This window comes from Pholcus phalangioides, unplaced genomic scaffold (genome assembly GCF_987345545.1).
Source record: "Pholcus phalangioides strain wild (caught in Gottingen) unplaced genomic scaffold, Ppha-v1.0 ptg000018l_1, whole genome shotgun sequence".
NCBI lineage: Eukaryota > Metazoa > Arthropoda > Arachnida > Araneae > Pholcidae > Pholcus > Pholcus phalangioides.
In genome coordinates, this window is record NW_028301611.1 from 766804 (window position 1) to 785561 (window position 18758).

Below are 18758 nucleotides of genomic sequence, written 5' to 3' on the forward strand. Positions count from 1 at the left end.
ACAGTAAATCAAAATTATATATCCATTTTCTGTGGCTGACAATTTCCATATCTCTCATGCTAACCACACCCTTGGGAATGTTAAATATCTTCACGGCAACCCCCCGCTTGATCTCAAAGCTCTCCGACGACTATCCTAATTGTAACTGAATAATTCAATTTTTACTCATTTGAGGAAATTAACGATATTGATTAGTTTAATTATATAGTTATACCATCGCGGAATAATTAGCAATATTATGCCATGCTAATTTCTTTTGCAATTCCGGGAAATTAACTCCATAAAAACACCGATTAGAGCGGTTATAAGGAATCTCATTACGAGGTTTCATTTTATTATTGAATTGTAATCGATAATTTTATTATGGTTGTGGTTTTTCGGTTGGAATGTAAAAATATTTAATCGTATTAAGAGATTTTCTTCTCAACTTTTGGGGCCGTTCAAGTATTACGTCATCATCGATGAGGCGCGTCGGGGGGGGGGGGGGGGTTCCGATTTGCTGACTTTTAATGACAAGGGGGGAGGGGTCGTTTGGATAATGCTTACGTCATCAACCACCCTTTATGAAAATATGAGTTGGATTCAGAGGGGCAGAGCTGATGACGAAATTTTGCTGACAAGGGGAGGGGGTGAAAAATGGCTAAAAATTTGCTTACGTAATACTTGAAAGACCCCCTTTATGCCCTCACGGCACTCGTAACTTCTTATTGGCTTTTCTGTATATTACAAATGCATTTAGTTGTGTATATATATATATATATTTTTTTATATATGCACTGCCAAAACCCTAACACTTGGTTATATTTTGCTTTGGAAATGAAGAGTGCTTTGATGTTTTTGCCATTGACGCTTGTATCAACGTGACCGACTTGATGAATTCACAGAGCATACGGTCAATTCCGCATCAAAATTCGGAAAAAATAGTATACAGTCGAATCCCGTTTTAACGAATACCGTTATAGCGAAAATCTCGTTTTAACGAACACTTTTCTAATCCCCGACATAAATTTACATAGAAATAGGGCAAAAACCTGGGATTGCTTTATAACCCAGGGGGCGTTAACGCCCACGTTGGGAATCACTGCTATATAGAGCATAGTTTCCCAACCTTTTTTTGTCCCATCGCCCCCTTCTTCGGAAATTTTTTTTCTCCCATCGCCCCCCAAAGCAATCTAACCCATAGGATCCTATGCTATATCCGTAGCTTCTACCGCCCCCATGGAACATTCCATCGTCCCCCAGGGGGCGTTAACGCCTACGTTGGGAAACTGCTTGTTTAGAGGAATTCGTTGTTTCCTCGGCTTCCGCAATACTTGTGCAAAAAAAAAAAAAATTACGGATTATTTGCCTTTTGCTACAACGAATTATTTTTTTTTTTTCCATTCGTTATAACGAAGTGATTTCTTCGGTCTCTTGTAGTTCGTTATAACGGGATTCGACTGTATCTCGACTTTTTTTTTTTTACTTGTTTACGAAGTTTCCATTTCTTATTTACAGATGGCAGCACAAAGAAATCAGAATTTTTGAAAAAAATAATTTAAGAATTAATGAGAAAAAAATAAAAGTTGTGAGTGAAAAAGGAATAATTACATGATGATTTGCACATTGTGAAAAAAATAATTTCAGATTTTATGGAAATTTAAGGTTAATGAAAAATAATTTCAGATTTTATGGAAATTTAAGGTTAATGAAAAATAATTTCAGATTTGATCAAAATTGAAAATTAATTTCAAAAATAATTTCAAATTCAATGAAAAGGAAATTAGAATTAATTAGAGGAATAGTTTCCGACCCAATTTCCAAGATGACGGAGAATTTGAGTTAAATTTATGATATAATTCATACTTAAAGAAAAGTCAGAATAATTTAGAAATAATTTCAGATTCAATAAAAACTTAGAATTAGTTTAAAATTAGGTTTATAATTAATTAATGGAGTAATTTTAGGAATGATGAGAATTCAGCGTTAATAGAAGAAATAATTTAAGATTAAATGGAAATTTCAAGTAAATTCATAAAACGAATTCATATTTGATGGAGATTCAGAATGAATTGAAGAAATGATTTTGCAATAAAAATTCAGCGCCAGTGAAAGAAATAATTTCATAATTTTAAAAAATGCAAAGTTAATGAAAAAAATTTTCAGTATTTAAAAGAAATCGTTGATGAAGAAAGAATTTTAGATTATATGGCAATTTTATATAAGCATATAAAAGAAATAATTTTATAATTAATGAGAATTCATTGCCAATGAAAGAAATAATTTCAGAATTAATGAAAATTTATCAATAAAAAAATAATTTTAGAATTAATGAAAATTCATTGTCAATGAAAAACATAATTTCAGAATTAATGAAAATTCATTGCCAATGAAAAAAATAATTTTAGAATTAATGAAAATTCATTGCCAATGAAAAAAATAATTTTAGAATTAATGAAAATTCATTGTCAATGAAAAACATAATTTCAGAATTAATGAAAATTCATTGCCAATGAAAAAAATAATTTTAGAATTAATGAAGATTTATTGTCAATGAAAAAAATAATTTTAGAATTAATGAAATTCATTGTCGGTGAAAAAAATAATTTTAGAATTAATGAGAATTCATTGCCAATGAAAGAAATAATTTCAGAATTAACGAAAATTTGTCAATGAAAAAAATAATTTTAGAATTAATGAAAATTCATTGTCAATGAAAGAAATAATTTCATAATTAATGAAAAATCATTGACAATGAAAAAAATAATTTTAGAATTAATGAAAATTCATTGTCAATGAAAAACATAATTTCAGAATTAATGAAAATTCATTACCAATCAAAAAAATAATTTTAGAATTAATGAAAATTCATTGCCAATGAAAAAAATAATTTCATAATTAATGAAAATTCATTGACAATGAAAAAAATAATTTTAGAATTAATGAGAATTCATTGCCAATGAAAGAAATAATTTCAGAATTAATGAAAATTCATTGCCAACGGAAGAAATAATTTAAGAATAAATTAAATTGCAGAAATAATAAAATAATTATAGGACGGAAAATTCCAAATAACGAAATAATATTAGCGCGCAAATGAATGTCTTCAACAATTAGAAAGCCCGGTTGGACCTAGGGGGGGGGGTTCCCCCAGGCACCGGAACCCACCCGTCAAGACACCACTGCTGCATACGGCGAGAGAGAGTGCACAAAAATCACCTTTAATTAAATCCGACAAAAAAAAAACTTTCAAAAGTTTACAAATTCATTTTTTTCATTAGGAAAAACTGAAAAGAAAAAATACGAATGTGTTCATAGCCATTTATTTTCTTGATCACGTCACACGGAAATAAATTCACAACCAAAATCGAATGCTGGAAACAATGAATAAAACGGTGTTTCTTCTGTATCATAAATTTATGAGAATCATCCGGTTTTATAACAGAGACTTTTCTTTATTTTTTGAAAAACCTTTCCGCTTTTCATTAAACAAAAAAAGGATAAAGAAATCAAATATAACAAACTCAAAGAATGAAAGTGAGAATATCTGATATCAAGATCCCAATGAGAACCATGAAGAATGTTGCGGATATCCACTTGATACTTGTCGTAATGAGATGAGTCCTGTAAAAACAACCCATTAAAAACAAAGAAGAAGTAACATTAGAAACAAAGTCTTATTCACGTGGGTGTAATTCTTTAATATACGGGGTGATTATAAAAAAACTATCCCGACATATGGGCCCCTAACTATCATACCATTCACAGAAACTGAATGAAATTTTGGCATAAGGTATTTTGAGGTATGTGCTCAAGAATGATATGGAAAACGACAGTGTCACTCGAACAGTTACGGTGAGAAAATTTCGAAAATATCAAATGGCAACACCAAGTTTTTTGTATTGGAATGCGATCTCCATACTGAAAAACACTAAATAGCGTTGGAATGGCACCTGTAACACGAAAATCTCCGGAGCTAGGCAAGGAAAAAGTAAAAAGGCCGTGCACCAGAGCATTAATGTTCGTTTCATTCGTCACACCGTTTCTTCGGCTTAGATCCCAGCCTGATTAGTCCTCCACAAGGTCATGTGGAAAACACAATAAAATGCTTTATTTTATGCTGCTTCTCCGTCCTTATTGGTTGTCCTCACTTTTAGCCTATCTACCGCCGGTGATTTTCATGCTACAGTTGCCGTTCGCACGCTATTTAGGGTTTTTCACAATGGAGATCACATTCCAATACAAAAAACTTGGTGTTGCCATTTGATATTTTCGAAATTTTTCTCACTGTAACCGTAACTGTTAGAGTGACACTGTTGTTTTCCATACCATTCTTGAGCGCATATATCAAAATACCTTATGCCAAAATTTCATTCAGTTTCTGTGAATGGTATGATAGTTAGGGGCCCATATGTCGGGATAGTTTTTTTATAATCACCCTGTATATTTAGAGACACGTTTTTAAAAAAGCGCGCAATCGTAATCTTGCGCATGCACAGCCGCCCTTAGGGGATGAGAGATTTGGATAACCCCCGATGATAATAGAAGTGTGTGAAAAAATGAACGATACCATGTGCCTGTGTGAGCTTCAACTGATTTGATTATGGAATTTTTTCATCAATTCTGGGGTGTTCTGTCTCATTAAATCTGAATTTCCGTCGATTCCGGGTCGAACATACCCACACGGTCTTATACTAAAACATTTTCCCCTCATTCCCAGGGCCGCAACTAGGGGGGGGGGGGGAGCAGGTGGGTTTCGTGCCTCGGACGCTGGACCAAAGGGGGCGCAAATTTTATTATCAGACCTCTCCTTCAACATTACAAGTCGGGTGCCAAAATGCGCACTGGCCCACGGGTGACCATACATATAGTGGCGGCCCTGCTCATGCCTGTAACTTTGTTCAAAAGAACCTCAAATGAATATTTACGAGGGTGGTTTAGTGAAATTTGTAGTGGCCCATGGCACGAAATGATTAAAAATTTTGTCTTTTTTTTCTATGTGCAATGAATTGCAGAAGGCACATCCTCCTCCTCCTCCTCCTACCCATGGCCCCGTCGCTCTGTCTCAATGAAGAGGTAAAGACCTGGGCCACGCGTATGCGTTTGTGAACCTAACGTGAAGTTAGTCTCTCTGTAATGCTTGTTATAGTGCTGCGAGCTGTCATTTATATTTCGAACTATGAGTGTAGCGAATATTTGTACCGTTGTAGGACCATTGCTCTTTGTGGCGTGACTTTTTTTTAACGGGGAGATCGGCTCCCAGAAGCCGCCACGCATGCGCAAAGTTGCCACACAATGTAAATGAAAAATAATTGCTGGTAAAACTCCACTTCAAAACTATACCTCGTATGGAAATTTACATTCACATATTTCACAACCCGTATTACAGCTGCGTTTCCCTCCACATGCCTGCGGCAAATCTCAAGAACATGCCGTACAAGAAACATGAACATGAGTTAAATGAAATTACCAAAATGAAATCAAAAGTGAATTTGTTTACCTGCGCGCAATCTCGGTGCGTTCTTTCGGTGTTCGGCGGTCCTTTGACCAATCGTAATACGGAGCTCCTAGCGGTGAAAGCTTTATTACATCAGAGCTCTTATGTTTCCTCAAATCAATTGGAAACATCTGGAAATGTAATTACAAATCATTATTAAATATAGACCAATTGTTGGATCTTCTCAAATTCCAAATTGTGTCACTCATACGGTCACTGCATGCGAAATTTCAGGGGTGAAATGTCCAGTTAACTTGACCACTCTCATACGGTTACTCCGTATGATCACTCATACATTACTCACTTGGGCTCTCACTTGGACACTCCTACGTTCACTCACTTGGCCATTCATACTACTTCTCACTTGATCACATAAATGATCACTCACTCACCTCACCGTAATAGTAACATAGTGCATCCCATCTGTGGCAGATTTGTTCTCTAAAACATTTCTGGCGATAACCGTGACTGGTTTTAAATCGGGGGGGGGGGGGGGATTTTTATCGGAACTGAAGGGATGTAGTATAGTGGGAAGAGTAAAAAGAAAAAGAAAAAAAATGAAGTAATCTGGATGTACAGCGTTATGACAGCGCAGCCAATTAGGAGCTGGCACTGTAAAGTCCCAAAATTTGCATTCGCGTGCGAAATATACTTTCGTGTGGCCAAGCGGGAGCGGCGTCACGGAGTGGTATGTATAGAAAGGTAATAAACTGTCTTTGTCCAACACAAACCGTCCAAACCACATCTGCTTCTCGGAAAATCCGCTGATATCCCGCAACGGACAGAGCGGGGGGCCATGTTTGGTGATATGCTTCTCGGAACATCGTCACACAATCAGTTAATCTACGGAATGGGTTTTGAGGGGAAAAGAAAGCGTTTCACTTTTTGTAACGGTTTTCTTTCCCTCATAAATTTCCCCCTCTTATTAGGCTGACCATATTTCCTCGAGAGAAATACGGGAAATTGGGATTCCCCAAATATGGGAAAATACGCGACATCACTAATTATCGCCAAGAACAACGCCAAAAGTGCACAAAGTTGCCAAATGTTGCTGAAATTACGGAAAAATCGCAATGGCGGTAAACGAAGCATTGCTTCAAATTACAGTGGATTGAAATGAATTATACGTAATAAAACGTTCAACGAGTCAAATATGGGTGATTAATGTTCTTACTATAGTTGTAATTATCATAATATAACTTATGAGTTTAAAAATAATTTCAATCTTTGACTTCAATAAAGAATAAAAATCCAAATAAGCGTCATGTAAAAAACGGGAAAAATCGGGACGCTTTTGCCAAAAAGTCGGGACGGTCAGAAAAAGGAAGAAAACCGGGACTGTCCCGGGAAATACGAGACGTAAGGTCACCCTACCTCTTATGTCCCTTTCGACTCTTAAGTCGCTATAGAAGTTTCACTTCAAAAATGCGCAGAGGGTATAATAATAGTGGCGAATCGTACGCGCGGCAATGCATGAAATTACTCAAATTGGAACTAAAAGCCTGGGACTCGTACGGCTTTAGTTCATAAGGCACATATTAGGATATATGTGCCATGAGGAGGAAGAAGAGAGATTTAAAATAAAAAAAATAGTTCGATTTTTGACCACCAGGTAAAAAAGCGGCGCTTTTTATCGCAGTTATCTTTTGGTCCAAGTAACGTATATACCAAGTTTCAATGAAATACGTCCACCGCAACGGCGCTACATAGATCGGAGCAGTGTCAGTATAATTTGAACTGATACCAACCAGCACCTTCTAGAGATAGAAGGCCTCCGCACTCATCTTGTGACGTCAGTGAGTAGTCTATTTTCCCTCCGAATATTCAGGGGGGAAAAATTCAAATTCCCCGCTTGTGCCAGTATCATCTTTGTGAGGAAAAGAAATGATCGGGTTCAGAATTGGTGATTTCTATGTCCCACATCCAATCACTATGCGGTATTTGTGAGCCGATGGAGAAGATTCTACGCCAAAATAAGAAGAAACGAAATAGGATGCTGTGTTTCAAAATGTGGCAAACTTGCTAAGTAGTCTGAATGACGTTTATGGCAAACAGCGCAGAGGCCTTCTATCTCTTGGAGGTGCTTTACCAACTCAGCTTAATTGTATTGACACTATTCATACCTTTGTAGCGCCTACTGTGGTGGACGTATTTCATTGCACTCGCTATATACGTTACTTGGACCATAGGAGAGTGAGAGATAACTGCGATGAAAAGTGACACTTTTTCACCAGGTGATCATATAAATTGAACTATATTTTTCCCTGAATCTTTCTTTTCCCCCGTGGTCAATATGTATACCAAGTCGCATCAAAATACCTCCATCAGAATGAGCGCTACATACGTCTGAGTAGTGGTCAGTTTATTTACAACCGCCCTGCACATTTGGTAACACCGTCGCAATCATATACTCACTTCTCTATCTTTCTTGTTCTGAGAATCCATCAGCATTACATAATTGTCATACGGGAACTTTCCCATATCATGAGCATGGAAAATGAAATCTGAGTAATAGAGACCCAAATCGTACATCAAGTACGTCTTTACTAATCTAAGAGAAAAGAAAATATTTTTATTAACCCAGAACTATTACACGCGCACACAGGTATATGCAGGGCGACCGGTTAAAAGTTCGTAAAAGTTCTATTACACATACGTAGAAGAATATTTGATATTCATAAAAAACAACAACAACAAGCTTTGGCTTTTTTCCTTGAAAGATTCGTGCGACGTCCATGAAGATAGCCGGCAAGTAGTGGTTTATCAGAGCACTCGGCAAGTACGTCCAGTAGGTTTCCCTGAACAGCAAGTAAGGCTCCTGGTAAAGATTCGGAGGTGGGTAATTCTTGCCGAGTTTAGCCAAGAAGCACAGCGATTCTCTAGCGGTTAATGAACTCTCTGATAAGATGTTGTTAACCACAAATGGTTTTTTCGGCCTTAAAAAAATTAGAGGAGTTTTGTTTTAGTAATTCCTTTGGAATCCAGATGCAACGTCAGAAAATAAGTTCAATTTGCAGATTTTGGTTACCTTATTTCGATACATACATATAATGGCATCATTTGACCGAATTCTTGACGTAACTCACTTTTTGGCATAAAGATACCAGGCCGCTGTCAACATCGTATTTGCGACGGTGTCAGCAGGAATAACATCCGCAATCATGTTAGGATCGCCATAAAATACTCGAAACAATCCTCGCGTTATCTGTAAAAACAAATACAACGTGAGTGGATCGAGCAAATAATACAAGTAATATTCATTGCTCAAAGTAACATTGTTAACATTGTTGTCTTTCTCTGATCCCCCCCCCCCCGCCCACGAAATACCAGTCGACCCCATCTGCGAAATAAATTTCTTCCTACTGCTTCGTTTTCTATTGTGTTTTTTTTTCTTAAGTTCAAAGTCAAAGTTCAAATATTTCTTGTAAGAACGTAAAGTATAGGTTTGTTTTTCATTTCAGCGCAATGAAAATCAATTTCAGTCGCAAGGAAATGAAAAATCTTCATTTCAAACATGTATAAATCGGTATGAAAATATTACTCGAGGAATAATCAATAGAAAAAAAATCCGCCCGCGGGCGTCCATAATTGTTTTGAATATGTCAATTCATAAAATAATTAGTCTCATTAAAAGTTTCTGATGGAATCGTTGTTATTATTTTGCTATTTTCACCAGTCACCTTCGTCACAAGATACGATTTTTACACACTGTATTGAAACTTTTTACTTTTAACAGTTCCGATAAAAGCGTAAAATAACTCAAAAAATATTGATCGATATTTTTTGAGTCAAATAGCATCACAGGTGGTCTAATGAGAGGAAAAACAAGACGTAAAATCTTCTCTCTCGCTCCTACAGTCAAAGCCAAATTAAGGAGATGGACCAGAGAAATGTTTCTCTTCTTCTCAGAGAACGCGGTCCATTTCATTCTTATTTGGCTGGATTCCACCGAAGGACGGATAAATGTAGGTTCTGTGAGGAAGGCACAGTATTACATTACGCCACGTCATGTTCTCTTACAAAAGCCTACCACGTCTTTTCTCCATCTTTCAATGCACATCAGTAGAAATCGCATCTTTTTAGGAATCAAGAATTCTATCAAAAGATCAATAAATTAATTAACTACATGGAAAACAATCAAGACCATATCATCGTTCCTAGACCTTTCCTAGACTGTTTTATTGATCCACTTGTAACCTGATTAAAACGACAGCGTAAAAAAACATGATCGCAGAGTAAACACAGCAAACACTGTGCACTGTGTATATTCACTCTTCCTCTCAAAGCATTTCGCTTTAATAGTAAAAGAGAGAAAATTACCACATCTTTTTCGGATTTGGTTAAACAACTTTTCAAACAGATCTCATTCGGCTAACACTTTACATCTGGTTATAAATTTCCCTATAGAGTGGGCGAAGCTAACAAGTAATAACAAGGTTATAACATCGTACTACATGGAGAGAAAAAACGCCAATCTTGAAAGAAGAAGACCGAACTTGGCTTCTAACGGGACTCGATATTTGAGCTCATTTTCAAAAAAGCTGTAACCCTCTGCTGTGGGAAGAGGTTTACTTTCGTTAGGTGTTCGGCGCGTAACTGGCCGTTACAAAACTAGCATGTCAGAAAAGTTCAAAATGACTCCCTAAATATTATATATAGTCTGATCCTAAAACGCAAAACACTTAACGAGGGAGCATTTCACTTAAAAAAATGTAGTGCCATGGGCGGGAGGTCAGAGATAGACTATCACTACGGTGACCACATACGTCCCTTATTTGTTGGGAGGACAGTCCCGGTTTTTTATCCGTAATTCCCGTATTTTTACCGAGGAAATTTTGTCAGCCTCTATCACCCACCCGTTCCCCGAGCCTGTGTCCGCTTATGACCACCAAAGGTGCCATAATCGTTTTTTAATGCAAAAAAATATTTTTTTTAATTGAAATTTCGGAAGAAAATACCTTTTTTTTCCTATTATAATAAATTTCTGTTAATTTCAATGCTATTTGAAGGCTATGAACTCAAAATGTATCTTTAATAAATTCATTGCGACACACCCTTTAAGTCATACAATGATAAATCGCATAAAGACACTTGGGTTCGGGAAACCAAATATGGCCCTGGGCTTATCTGATGCGGCCTGCCCTCCTCAAACCTAAGTTTGTAAAAATGAACATTTACATGCACATTTACAGATCCCTTAAGTGTCCCGTGGTAAAATTCCAGAGCATTTAAGCGGCCGTGGCACATTTTTAGATCACTTCAATGACCCGGGACACAGTTCCAAAACACTTAAGCGATCCGTGACACATTTAGAGTTCCCTTGAGTGACATGTGACGTAGTTTTAGAGCACTTAAGCGGGCCCCAGTGTGGTTCAACATCACTCAAGTTACCCGCGGCAAATTCTCAGATTATTTAAGTGGTCCGCGGAATATAATTACGGATCACTTGAGTGATGCGTGGCACAGTTCCAAAGCACTTAAGTCAATAGTGGGGAGGAATGTTACTTCAAGTGCCCACAAACTATTTTGGCTCATCGGGTAAGATGCCATTAGAATATTTCATATTTTCATAAAGGGGTTGGTTGGTGACGTAAGCATTATCCAAACCCCCCCCCCCTTGTCATCAAAAGTCAGCAAATCGGATACCCCGTCTTCCCATCGTTGATGACGTAATACTTGAACGACCCCTAAGTACTTTTTAGTTGACACTACAAAAATTAATAAAGTAATTATGAAAATAATAATATAATTAGCGATACGTAAATTTCGTATTTACGAAGTGACCGCGATAAATGCGAAATTTGCGAAATTTGACGAATAAATGCTAAAATTTGGTTTTTTACAACTTTTTCGCAAAATCTTGGTAATTTGCACTTTTTGAAGTGGAAAGTCGTAATTTTGTTTATACGCGGCCCGGACACTGGGAGATTTTTTTCCAGCAAGGTGAACTGCTTATATCCCTCAAGGGACAGAGCGGTGGCCATGTTGTGTGGTCTCGCTCTACTTGTATGTCGCAAACCGGCCTCGTAACAAAGGTGCGCAAAACTAATAAGCATGTAGCATGTTAAGTTGCCACTATGGTGGTCGAGTCGTCATATTGACGGACTTGCATCGCGACGACCCGGGTTCGAACCTCGCCATAGTGGGTGGTCGGCTGAAGTTGGTTTACTGTGGTTCCCAACTTCAAGGCGCGAATGCGAGCAGTTAAAAAATGTCTCGCCCCAGACCTACAAACAGCACAAATGTAATTCAATCATAACACATCACTCACTTCACTTCTGAATTATAGATGGCAGCACTGAAACTCAAACACAACACTACATATGCAGTCAGGCTGTAAGGTACACGCACAGTTACACCACCTCCGGCACAACTCGCTAGGTAATAAGTCACCCACAAATGGTGATAGACCCGAGTTTGTGCTCGGTTTGAAAGAAAGAAAAGCATATTATATATAAGTTTACATTAAACAAAAGGGTGGATCCCTCGAATTTCAACAATGCCGAAGACGAAATTTCATAACATTGGGGCATTACTAAAAAACACTTGAATGCAGAAATTTCATTTTGTCCGGTTTTGTGGAAATGGGCAGTTCACCACAAACTGTCAGCATCTCAACAGGTACCGAAATTATTGCTGAATGTATGGCCTACTCGGGTGACGAAAACACAGAAGATGATCCAGGGAAATTAGAAGGGAAAAAGTAACAGTGAAAAAAAAAATACCGAACAATTCAGCAAAAGAAACGCTGTGTCGTTTTCTGGAGTAAACTGCGGATGTAAGGCCCGGAAGAAATATCTGCATGCGCTCGCTAGTATACGAGTAGATGCTCAACGAGCACAAAATGTAATATAATCAATCTTGTGCGGATTATTTCAAATAAGGTGCGTACATTTTGAATTGAACAAGACAAATTCGAACATATTTTAGTGCTTGGTATTTGCATATAGTGTAATTGAAATTTGATTGCATAACTTATCGAATAATTTCATTATAGTATGGGATCATTTTCAAGTATTACGTCATCATCGATGGGGGGGAGGGGGTTTCCGATTTGCTGACTTTTGGGGACGGGGGAGGAGGATTTGGATGATGCTTACGTCATCAAGCACCCTTTGTAAAAATATGTAATATTCTTAATGGCATCTTTTACACTCTCTCGTTGGACCAAAAACGAGAAAAACATTTCGCTACTTTGTGGGCACCTGAACTAACATTATTTTCCCTAATGATAAATCCCTTACAGAGCCACTTCAGCGGTTTCTAAATGTTTCACGGATCCTTCAAGTGCTCAGGAATGTGTTCGGGCCGCTTAAGTGCTGTGAAACTGGGCGCTACGCATCGCTCAAGTAATCCGTACTTATGGCGAATCATTTAAGTAATCTGGAAATGTTCCGCGGGTAACTTGAGTGATATCTAGAACTGCACTGGGGGTCGCGTAAGTGCTCTAGAACTGTGCCACATGTCACTCAAGGAATCTCTAAATGTGCCACGGATCGTTTAAGTGTTCTGTAACTGTGTCAAAGGGTGGGTTACAATGAATTTTTCAAAGAGGAATTTTGAGTCCATAGCCTTCAAATAACATTGAAATTAACGGATTGAAGCGGGTTTGAAACCCGCTTCAAGATTCCCATTTAACAAGGCTCTTTAATAATAAGGGCTTAATTTTTCTATTTCCCATGTAAACAGGGCTTTTGACACTTGACTGAGTTTTTTGGACGTTTTTCCTCAGTCGTGTGTGTGTGTGTTCACGACAATATCAAATCTAAGCGAACATGCTAATAACACGAGGTACCAATGTAAACAAACCATGAAATAGGTCAGATAAATAATGATATTTTTTCTCAACCGAAATGGTGCGAAGTACAATCGCTAATTTAAAGAAGAAACTTTTACAACGCGAAATCCGTACCACGTTCCTGCGAGCAGAAGTCAGGAGATTACGAGTCAAAATATTGGTATGATTCATATTTTTTTAGGAACTGAAAAATTAAATTTTTATCATTTCAATTTCCTTTCATAATCAGTCAACGTGTAATTTTTTTTTTCCATCTCGCACCCACAAAAATGCTCTCCCGCACCTCCGGTTAGGAACCACTGGTCTAGTTCTCTAGTGCAGTGGTTCTCAACCTTTTTTTGTCCATGGCCCCCTTTCAACCATTTCTCCTTCCTGTGGCCCCCTTGCGAACATGAATAATTTTCTACTTCCCCTTCCTTTCTCCCCCCCCCCCCGTTTTCCCATTAGAAAATAATTATTCAAAAATTGTGTAAAAGATTATGGTTTCATTGAGAAATGTCAGTTGTAGCTTCCAAAATACGCATTCTTATAATGATAAAAATCGCAAAAAGTGGTAGCAAGCAGTTTTATTTATTTTATTCTCTTCGTAAGGATAAAAGTAGTAATGAGGGAGTAGCCACACAAATGAATCACAATTGAAAAGTTCAACCTTTCACATCGTTTTCAACAATAATACATGTATCAAGGATATAGATTCATGTTGTAGCCCTACTATGAATTTAAAAAAAATGAGCTAAAATACATGTGAAAATTTTTTAAATATTTGTTTGAACCATTCATTCCAGAGAAATCATGTTTCCAGTGACAAAACTGTTCGTGTGAACATAATAATGATTCGTTATCAGGATTTCAAGCCCATCGGAAAATATAAATAATCAGATTTTCAAATAAGAAAATGATCAGTTTGTTGACTTCAATTTCGATACGGTGAAAATCTGATATTTCATTGGATGACAAGCTACCTTCAAGTGGCTTTTTGGTTCATAATGTGACCGCTCTCTCGCAGGCGAACGAAGCAACGTGCGTGTTGGCTTAAACACAACACAATATTGTTGTGTGTTGGCTTAAACACATAACAGCCAGTACAATATTTAATATACAGGGCGCATAGGTAACGGAGCGTATGGCATTTTACTGGTGAACCATTGGTCCTAGAGGCATACTTCCAGTTGGAAAAAGTGCCTGAATAATTATGTAGTACTCAGATATTTGATTCATGTTGCCAGGGGTTGTGCATAGTTATTAAAATAAAAATGTTAACTTTTTATACGGACACCCTGTGCTCCAAAATCCAATTGGAAAGTTGTTTCCTTGTCTCCAACAAGAAATTCAACGTGTCTAAGTTCAAATTTTCACTGAAATATTCGAAGAAAGTTGGAAAAGAACATCATTAAATGAGGGGAAACCAGTTTACCCGCACTGAATGCTGTTTTTTCCCAAATTTCCTCAATTTTTCGAATTCGCATGTCTCGGTGAATATTGCACTTAGAAACGTGAAATTATTTTAGTTGGCATCAGTAAAGACAGAGCAACACCTTCTTAATTGGGTTCTTTGGCACACGGGGACGGTATAAAAAGGTTTTTTTTTATAGCTATACAACCCCTTACAACATGAATGACGTATGACACGTGATTTGGATACTTTTTCTAGTTGGGTATGTCTCTAAGATTAATGGCTCACCAGTAAAGTGTCATACACCCTGTTACCCATGCAGCCTCCAAATACACGTAAAAAAATAGTTTGAGACGAAATACAGTCAACTCTCGTTTTAACAAATACCATTATAACGGGGAAAAATATCGTTTTAACGAAAACTTTTCTAATCCCTCGGATAGGTTTACATAGGAACAATATAAAAATCTGAAATTCCTTCGTAACGAAATTCCGTTATTACGAAGTGATTTCTCGGGTCTCTTGGAGTTCCGGTCTAATGGGGTTTGACCAAAGCGTATTAATAAAGGGTCTTTAATACGCTTTGGGTTTGACTGTATTTCCCCCCAAAAAAATCGGACATTTTTGCAGTAAAGTAATTGAACTTCGGTAATTTGATCTGAAAACAGTCCTTTTTATAATGATTACGTCCTTTTTACTTTTATAAATTTAGGAAGGAAACAGAAGGAAGAAAGGGTGGGGAGAAAAAGAAAAATGGCCAAGACGGACTGGGTTGTGCGTAAATGCTTCGAAATTCCACTTGTGCGCAAGGGGATTCGTGCCTCACTCTCAGTTTTATGACGAAACTTCATATTTATGAGACGTTTGACTACGGACACGATTAATCTCTATATATATAGCTTTCAATATTAAAATATTTCATTTATACGAAGCACAATTTAAATTATTTGACATTTTCATTTCGATTCGAACTCCAGATCTTTGGCATTTAGATATCATTTCCATTGCGCCGCCTGGCAGTTGAGTGGTTAGGGAACTAGCTTCTCACTGTGAGGTCTGGGTTCGGGCATGGATGTTTACTCACCAACACTAACAAATTCCCTGGACGGATCATGCTGATTCCTTGGGAATACGTGAAGATCACGTTATTTAAAAAAAAAAAACTATCAAATCCAAGCAGATTGTGAAAACGCGTCGCTAAATTGGTTTTGCATGCGTATTATCAACACTAAAAACTATAAATTTTAGGTTGACAAATACAAAGAGACGCATTGAGCGGGTTATGGACAAAGTGAAGACTTACGTGAGAATTTATTGCACTTTTTTTAGAAATCAGCAGATGCAATGAGTCTCTAATAAACGGGTTTAAATTGCTTTAAATGTAGTCATACGCCTTTTTAGATTTTTTTTTTTCTAATGTCCACACAAAATTGTTCTTGCTGGATAGGAAAATTGCATTGAAATTATTTAGGATGCTGCAGGCCAGTAGTAGGAAAGTTAATAGGAAGCATTACAGTATTGATTAAAAAAACTTTAAAAATGTGGTGTCAACCTTAGAGGAAGTCCCAATACAGAGGCGGATCGAGCTTACCTGCTACCCGGGTGCGAAGCCTCATGTGCCGCCCCTACTGGCGACCCTGCCAGGAGGCTGATAGGGCTTCGGTGAAGGGCACCTGGAGATAAACCCGATTTTTTTTTTTTTTTTAGAAGAAAGCCGCACATCATTGTTTACTGTGCAAAATGTACGTGACCATATGTCCCGCTTTTGAAGTAGAAAATTTTTTTGTCTTTGTTTTTTCTTCTAGAATTATTTTACCATTCTAAATAAATGTCAGATAACTTAATCCTTGAAAGAGCACTTATTTTTGTGAGCTGTCATCACTTATCCTGTAAAGATGATATTTAACGGGGTAATTTTTATTAAGAAAATATTTTCAAAGTTGTTTCTGGTATTCCAGGGGCCGGACAAGTCAAAAACCAAATTTTTCCTTTGCCTTCATTTGACTATTATGGATCAAATTATGAGTGAAGGTATGGGCTCCTAGGCTGGGATCTTTTGCAGGCCCCCCTCCCAGTCAGATTTCTCCCGGCACCTTCTATAGTTAATTTATAGCCTGAAAAAGCCAAAAAATTATGAGAATTATCCCGGGCTCTTGTGGAGGCCATGGGTGAGGGAACCAAAATGCACCTTGTAATAGAGTACAGGGGTGGCGCTTGGCCTTGGTCATGCGACCCATTGCGACCACACGGGGCACCGCTCAAGAGGATGCTAAATCCGGGGTGAATGGATAAAAAAAAATTCCATTGGCCAAAAAAAAACCAAATTGTCGGCTCTGGAGGGGCGCAAAATCCGAAATGAAGGGCCGAAAAAAAATGTTTTGTTAGGAATTGTTTGGATAAATTGTGAGGGAGGGGCATGACCTTCTAAGGGTAGGGCTGACAGGGCTCCAGCTTCAGGCCCGGGACTAAATCCTTATAACTTTTTCTTTTTTCACTCTATAAATTAACTGTAGAAGGGGCCCCGTGGAAAATCGGGCATGGGCACCATGAAAGATTCCCTGACGCAGGAGGTAGGGACTATGGAGGGAGGAATAGGTAGGAAGCGCAAAAAATAAGTCCCACAGGGGTACAGATTTTGTCTCGAGCCGCCCAGATAGCTTGCATTCTTTGGTATTACGATCAGAGGACTTGTGTATTTTCTCAACGTTTCCGTTGTCGAGGTATAGTATGACTCAAAAGCGTGATGTCGTGAATTTTTACTGTGCTAAATCTTGTTGTCTTAAGTAAAGTCTACGCTGCCGCACCCCTTGCACCCTCGCTTAAGCCACCCCTGTTCCAATACATTATCACAGCAATGTAGTTTTAAAAAATTAAATTTCGCGCGTATGTTTCCTCATGTATGATTTGGTCTCTTGGAGTTCGGTATAACTGAATTCGACTTTATTTCTTTTCAGCAGAGGCAATGGGTTGACACCCCCTTTCAAAATTCATAAAAAAATACCCCAGAGCAATCATTCTCTATTCGATTTTTATAAATATATTCCGCATCAGACCTCTCAGTGCTGGCTGAAGATAACTTTCTGCTAAATTAGATGGTTATTCGTCTGTAATTGTATGAAAACGATGGGTTTTCTACAAGCTTTCATTTTTCACCCATCTACTTTCTTGGATTACATTTACTACCAGCACTCAAAAGAATGTCAATGAATGATCAAGAAATCTTTGTCTGTTTTCTTTATGGCAGTTCTCTTTGAATGAAAAGTCTGAACACACACAATTTTCTGTGTTTACAGTTATTCCATTTTGCTTAAGCCTCTTCTACAGTTTGTGTCGGGACCTACTATCAGCCCCAAGTCGTAAAACCAACGAGATTACATGAACCACTTTTTTTATTTCCTTCCTCATGTTAATGTTACTTGAATGGGAAAAAATTACAAAAAAAGATATTCTATGCATTTTGTTTGAAATTAAATTTTTTTAGTCAGAGTGACTAAAAAATATTTAATGTCACAAATTTCTTCGTGGCCCCCGTATCAGTAGCCGTGGCTCCCCTTTTGCAAGATTTTCATCCGTGGCCCCCCTGGAATATCCTAGGGCCCCCCTGGGGCCATATGGCCCCCGGTTGAGAACCACTGCTCTAGTGTATATCACGAATCACGATATTCTTTCCAATGTACAATACATTTCATGTATCCCTTGAGAATTTGTTTCCCGGAAAAATAAATTTAAATCCTGTCAACTGAAAGAAACTGATCAAGAACTGAATGATATGGCTTTTTTTGTCATACATTTGCCTCCACTATTTAAGTACGGAAATGTTTGTCAACAAAAAAAATGTGAGAGAGAACACCTAAGTCTTGCAGCCTATAGGGGAAAAATAAGTTTGGTATAATTAGTCTTTGGATTCAGAAAGTCGAGTAAGTTTGGCTTCAGAATGCTCAAAAAAAATAAAAATTTATACTGTGGGAAAGAAAAAATTGATAGCATTATCCGCAGTCCCGATAATTATGGACGAATTTTTTCCATGTTACGATATTGGTCCGCTCCGTTCTTTGCAAAAGTAATAACAATAATACTTTCTTCTCTTTCTT

General features: G+C 37.5%; 1 protein-coding gene across 1 annotated transcript; it reads right to left on the reverse strand.

The window, feature by feature from the left end:
* Positions 1-7879: 7879 nt before the first annotated feature.
* On the reverse strand, positions 7880-8676 carry LOC149071495 (fatty acyl-CoA reductase 1-like). The gene is made up of 3 exons (XM_089247986.1): positions 8563-8676; positions 8176-8412; positions 7880-8027 (listed from the first exon to the last, which is right to left on the reverse strand). Exons 1-3 carry the CDS (start codon positions 8637-8639, stop codon positions 7880-7882), a joined length of 462 nt encoding a protein of 153 aa, XP_089104112.1. The 5' UTR covers positions 8640-8676.
* Between the last annotated feature and the right edge of the window lie 10082 nt (positions 8677-18758).

Bases quoted from the DNA above. Each gene is read 5' to 3' on its own strand.
- LOC149071495 (XM_089247986.1), bottom strand. From the start codon at position 8,639: ATGATTGCGGATGTTATTCCTGCTGACACCGTCGCAAATACGATGTTG. The intron at 8,413-8,562 runs GTGAGTTACGTC...AATTTTTTTAAG, and splicing joins TGGTATCTTTATGCCAAAAA to GCCGAAAAAACCATTTGTGG. The intron at 8,028-8,175 runs GCTTGTTGTTGT...CTTTTCTCTTAG, and splicing joins TTTCAAGGAAAAAAGCCAAA to ATTAGTAAAGACGTACTTGA.